This window comes from Sardina pilchardus, chromosome 5 (assembly GCF_963854185.1).
Source record: "Sardina pilchardus chromosome 5, fSarPil1.1, whole genome shotgun sequence".
NCBI classification, from domain to species: domain Eukaryota; kingdom Metazoa; phylum Chordata; class Actinopteri; order Clupeiformes; family Clupeidae; genus Sardina; species Sardina pilchardus.
The window spans coordinates 29,521,428-29,527,868 of NC_084998.1; the positions used below are offsets into that span (position 1 = coordinate 29,521,428).

General features: G+C 46.0%; 1 protein-coding gene across 1 annotated transcript; it reads right to left on the bottom strand.

The window, feature by feature from the left end:
- Positions 1-864: 864 nt before the first annotated feature.
- On the bottom strand, positions 865-2,260 carry LOC134080891 (protein kinase C delta type-like). Its single transcript, XM_062537504.1, has 2 exons — positions 2,152-2,260; positions 865-1,139 (listed from the first exon to the last, which is right to left on the bottom strand). Exons 1-2 carry the CDS (start codon positions 2,258-2,260, stop codon positions 865-867), a joined length of 384 nt encoding a protein of 127 aa, XP_062393488.1.
- Between the last annotated feature and the right edge of the window lie 4,181 nt (positions 2,261-6,441).

Sequence of the window (6,441 nt, forward strand, 5' to 3'; positions counted from 1 at the left end):
TTCTGTGCTTGTCTATGGCATATAGCTACCACTAGAGGTCACTGATGATCAACTGTAGTCTGGAGTGGAAAGTTATCAATATTTCACAGATCTCACAGATATCTGTGGATCTCCATCCGACTTTAGACCTCTTAGGCATATGCCTGTCTTACCTGTGGGGCTTGAGGGTCTCTGACTGTGAGATCAAATATGTACATTCAACATATATATATATATATATACATTGTAGTAACTTATACTGGACAGAAGCGCCTAGGAAATGAATGGTAGTACACTCTTAAAGAAAAGGGTTATTGGGGGTGCCATATTGAACCATGCAGGCTTTAAAAATCCCTTAGGGGTTCCTAATGAACTCTTCTAAATGGTTTAAATAACCATTTAGGGGTGCCATATATGAAGCATGCAACAGAACCAGTTTTGCTTCTATATAGCACCTTTTTTCTAAGAGTATAGCAGTAGCTCTGAGGTTTTTATCTTCACATTTCTGTGTTTCTTATGTAAATATGACGGTCTGTCTGTAGTCCGGTCAAGCACTTGTGTCGGTCTGCTCCGTGAAGATCTAGAGATGGTGTGTGTGTGTGTGTGTGTGTGTGTGTGTGTGTTTGTGTGTGTGGTTCGGTCATGCGCTTGTCTCTGTCTGCTCCGTGAAGATCTCGAGATGGTGTGTGTGTGTGTGTGTGTGGTCCAGTCATGCGCTGGTGTTGGTCTGCTCCGTGTAGATCTCGAGATGGTGTGTGTGTGTGTGTGTGTGTGTGTGTGTATGTATGTGTGTGTGTGTGTGTGTGTGGTCCGGTCACACGCTGGTGTTGGTCTGCTCCGTGTAGATCTCGAGATGGTGTGTGTGTGTGTGTGTGTGTGGTCCGGTCACGCGCTCGTGTCGGTCTGCTCCGTGAAGATCTGGAGGCGGAGCAGGACGGTTCCCGAGGGCAGCATGTCTACCCAGAATTCCGTGCTGCCGTTCTTGGCGACGCAGTGCTTGGCGAGGACCATGATGTCCACGGAGCCCTCGGCCATCTTCTCCTCCCGCGACTTCATCAGCACCACGCTCATCGAGCGCCCGGCCACCGCGTGGGCGTCTATGCTGCCCCCCCACGCAGGGTACAGGGTGCGCCTGCGCTGGACCAGCGTCCTGCCCTGCTCTGGGGGGGGGGGGGGGGGGGTATATGTAGTAGATAGTAGAAAAAATACATTATCAATCTACATGAGCACAAACAAACAATAAACAAACAGCCCAAACATGAGCTTTTGTTGTGGGTGTGGGTGTGTGTGTGGGTGTAGGCTTGTGTGATTAAATAGGTGTACTTACTGTATAAGGCATTATTCAATACAGTCATTTCCTGTATATTAGCCGCATTGTATATAAGCCGCAGGACAGTGTTTCAAATGAGTTAAAATAAATGAAACCTATTAATGGCATAATAACTGTATTAACCTCATAGCTGAAGAAATTTTGCAAAATCAATGTGTAAGCTGTGGGTAATAGTTGGGAAATTACGGTTGGTGTGTTTTCTAAAGCATGATTAAATACAGTAGGTGTGCTTATAAAATGATTAGATAGTTGTGTTTATTAAGCATGATAAAATATAGGTGTACTTATAAAGCATGATTAAATAGGTGTACTTACATTATAAACTATAGTTAAATAATGGTCATTTTAAAGCATGATTAAATAGGTGTACTTATTAAACATGATTAAATAGTTGTGTTTCTAAAGCATGCTGGATGCTCTAGTTAAGGGCCTGATAGGCGGGAGAAGAGAACAGCTGATACACATGAGTGAATAGAACACACTGAACACATTTGGAATGTTAAAAACATATACAAACACACACAAACACACACACACACACACACACACGGTCTTAGTCATTAAAAATAAGCAAAAGGGCAAAGCTGAGACATACAGAACACGTACACATGTTCCCTCACTCTCTTTTCTCACCCACACACACACACACACACAGCACACACACGCGCAGGCACGCACATGTACACACAAACACACACGCACTAACACACACACGTACAGTCAGTCATTAAAAATAAGCAAAAGGGCAAAGCTGAGACATACAGAACACGTACACACATTCACCCACTCTTACCATCTTCTCATCCTCACACACACACACACACACACATACACACACTAACCTGTGAGGACACACTCTTTCATCTTGACAGCACAGAACGGCTTGTCCACCAAGTGAGGGTGGTTGCCCCAGTCAAAGCTGGTGAAGGTGATCCGGACAAACGGTGCCATGCCTGACCACGGGCAGCTGGGGAAGAGGGCAGTGCCCGCACAGAGAAGGCGGAAGCCAGGGCCCTGTCAAAGGTCACAGTAGACTATACTTACAGCTACTTATCAGCTCCAGACCAGAGAGTGAGAGAGAGAGAGAGATTGCCTATAAGAGAAGCTACAGGGTAAAGTCCACACACACACACACACACAAACACAGCAGATACATTCGTACGCGCTCCCTCACTCAGACAAAGACTGACACACGTAAGCATATGTGAGCTTGTTATCCTTCAACGTTAGCGTTAGCCACGTTAGATGAGCATGTTCCCCTGCTGCCCACACCACACTACACCACACTACATTACAGCACAGCTGTGCACGTGCACGTGCGTCTCTTTGATCCAGAGTTGTGTAACAGGACTGATCCAGCTGACCCACACATGTTACAGAGTTCACCATATTCAGGCCCTGATCCAGCTGACCCACACATGTTACAGAGTTCACCATATTCAGGCCCTGATCCAGCGAACCCACACATGATACAGAGATCACCATCTTTAACAGCCATCATCTGATTGTGTCGAAAATATCTCTCTTTACCCCCCTCTCTCTCTACCCACCTCTCTCCCTCTCTCTCTTTCCCTCTCTCTACACATCTCTTTCTCTTTCTTAAATATTTAAATATATGTGTGCGTGTTTGTGGTGTGTGTACACGTCTCTCTCTCCCTCTCTAGTATATAAAAGGGCAAATGCTGAGTGGTAGATAAAAAAGACATCATCAATCTACATGATCGCAAACAAACAATAAACAAACAACCCAAACATGAGCTTTTGTTGTGTGTGTGTGTGTGTGTGTGTGTGCGCGCCTCTCTCTGAGTGTGTGTGTGTGTGTGTGTGTGTGTGTGTGCCTGTGCCTGTGTGCCGTGTGTGTGTGTGTGTGTGTGTGTGTGTGTGGATGAGAGGGGGTGCTGGTGTAGTGTTATCTCTTCCTGACGCAGACAACATCGCAATGATAGCATCAGCATTAGCACTGAGCCCAGGGCCCTGGAGGCTGGTGTACACACACACACACACACACACACACACACACACACACACACAGAGAAATAAGACAGCGCACAACACACACACACACACACAGAAATACAGACAGCGCACAACACACACACACACACACAGAAATACAGACAGTGCACAACACACACACACGCGCGCACACACACACACACACAGAAATACAGACAGCGCACAACACACACACACACAGAAATACAGACAACGCACGGCACAACACACAAACACACACACACACACACACACAAACAAAGCACACAGACACACACACACAAGCGCAAAGCACACACACACAGCACACAGTGAACAGCAAACACACACACACACACACACACAGCGTGCACATCACATAGCATTGGCACTGCAGCATCTGATGGGCCTGAGAGATTTAGAGAGAGAGACAGAGAGAGTAGGAGAGAGAGAGAAGAGGAGAAGACAGATAGAGGAGGAGGAAAGAGAGAGATTGAGATAGGAGGAGGAGTGAGATAGAGAGAGATCAAGAGAGGAAGAGGAGAGAGAGATCGAGAAAGTAGGAGGAGAGAGAGAGATGAGGAGGAGAGAGAAAGAGAGATGAGGAGGAGAAAGAAACAGAGATGAGGAGGAGAGAGAGAGAGATGAGGAGGAGAGAGAAAGAGAGATGAGGAGGAGAGAGAGAGAGATGAGGAGGAGAGAGAAACAGAGATGAGGAGAAGAGAGAGATGAGGAGGAGAGAGAAAGAGAGATGAGGAGGAGAAAGAGAGAGATGAGGAGGAGAGGGAGCAACAAAAGAGTAGAGGGAGAGAGGATGGATGATGGGAAGAAGGGAGAGACAGCAGAAAGGGAGGGAGGAGAGGAAGTCAGAAAGAGGGGGAGGAGAGGATGAGGAGGAGTGGGGCGGACTGCACCTCAGCCTTCTCCTTATGCTCACCTGAACAGGTGAAGTGCTGCTTTGAAACAGCTGGAGCACCCTTAGCCATCCAACACCAGAACCAGACACTAACACATACTGTACTTAACCTCCATACATACAGGGACACTGATGCTGGACCCAACCTCATACATAACCTCCATACATACATGCATACTGTACATACATACAGAGACACTGATGCTGAACCCAACCTCATCCATAACCCAAACTCATCCATAACCCAACCTCACACATAACCCAACCTCATCCATAACCCAACCTCATACTGTACATAACCCAACCTCATTGCTAACCTTCATGCTGCACATACTGTACATAACCTCTCCTATTCACTCCTTATTTCTCTTTCTTCCTCACTTTCCTTCTCGCTCTGTCTTTATTGAAGTTCCCTCGCTTCTCTTTTCTTTTCTTCTCTCTTCTCTTCTTTTTTCTTCTCATCTCCTCACTCCTCTGTTCTTCTTTCTTCTCCTCTCCTCTTTCCCTTATTCTCCTCTCTACTATGGTTCTCTTCTCTCCTCTCTCCTCCTTTTCTCTCCTCTCCTTACTCCTCCTCTCCTCTCTTTACCTCTCCTCTCCTCTTCTCCTTTCCCCTCCTTTCTTCTCCTCTTCTCTCTTCTCCTCTCCTCCGGACTCCTCCTCTCCTCTCTCCTCCTCTCCTCTCCATCTCCATCCTCATTGGGAGCAGATAGGAGCTGTATGTGTGTGCATGGAGTACTCTTGGATTGTGGAAATGTCAGCCGTGTTGTGAAAAGGACACCACTGCACAAAGCATTAGCTCTGAGATCACAAGCACGTCTTATCGATATAACCATCAAAGCCCACGGCTCTACTGACACACACACACACACACACACACACACACACACACACACACACACACACACACACACACACAGCTGAAATGTGTGCTGGACATGGAGGAGTGTTTGTGTTGATAAGGTCACGAGGTGTTCTAGGCTAGGCAAGTTACAAGATGAAGTTTGAGTATGTGTGAATATGTTTGTATGAGTGTGTTGTGTGTGTGTGTGTGTGTGTGTGAGTGCGTGTGCGTGTGCGTATGTATATATGTATATTGTTACGACCCGGCTCTAAGCCGCAACATAAAGAGGGAGTCGGGACAACAGAGATAACTTTAACCAGTAAAGTATTTATTAAAATGAACCAAAAGCATAACCATTACCAAAAGATGTCTAGGGGAAACTAAAGGTATGTATGCAAATGTTCATGTGGGTGCGTGTATGCCAAAGTCAGTATGATGTTCAAAGATAAGAGAAGGTGCCAGTGGGAGAGAGATAACCCAAAGGTGCCTGTAACAGAATGTGCCTAACCGAAAAGTGCCCAAAACCAAGAGAGAGAACAAGCCCTTAAATACCCACACCTTCACCAGGTGTGCATGATTGGCTAATTAGGCCAGCTAGGCCAGCATTTCCCATGCACTGGCCACTCCAGGCCTGAAGGGGCACAGGGGGTCGTAACACTTCCCTCCCTAAAGAAGATTTCTTCCAGGAAATCTGAAAACAAAACAAATCCTAAGACCTCCTGTGATCCTAATATCGACATCTCCATATCCTGGGTCCTAGGACATGAGATAGAAAGGTCAAGTAGGACAGATTTACAAAACAATATAATGTGAATAAAAGCACACATCACAATAATTAAAACATCCCACAAGGGACAACTCTGATCTCAATGAGATCTTCACTTGCAGACTACCAACTTGACAGGAGAGTTCAGTGGTTGGCACCCACTAATCAGCAACCCATGTGCCAATTAGATGCTGCAAGACAAAATGCAGACCAAACCTGCACCTACAACTCCATATGGAGCTTTAAACTCCTGAAACACTCCTCTGCAGCTGAAAAATAAAGGCATTGTAGAATTCCTATAAAATGTTGCACGAAAAGGATTTCCCTGAGCAACATTGTATCAACCTGAGCCTAGGCCTCTACAACAACATTCTCAGGTCACACAAGCAACGGTTCTGAGCACATGATCAGGGGTATGTTAACCCCATCAGGCCTCGATGCTCATGCTAAGCAGGTGCATCATTAACACTGCACAGGACAGGCACTTAACTCCTCCCACAGCACCAACCTTAATCTCACCCAATAGTGAAAGATGTACCAATTAATTAAAGCAAGTTTACTGACAAGACCAAACACAAGTACATCAAACATACTACATAATGATCTCCACACAGACAGTAAACAACAAACAG

What these genes read in the sequence shown, in the direction of transcription:
- LOC134080891 (XM_062537504.1), bottom strand. Translation starts at nt 2,260, where the DNA reads ATGGCACCGTTTGTCCGGATCACCTTCACCAGCTTTGACTGGGGCAAC. An exon ending in GAAAGAGTGTGTCCTCACAG is followed by an intron (nt 1,140 to 2,151) that starts GTTAGTGTGTGT and finishes CCCCCCCCCCAG; the next exon opens with AGCAGGGCAGGACGCTGGTC.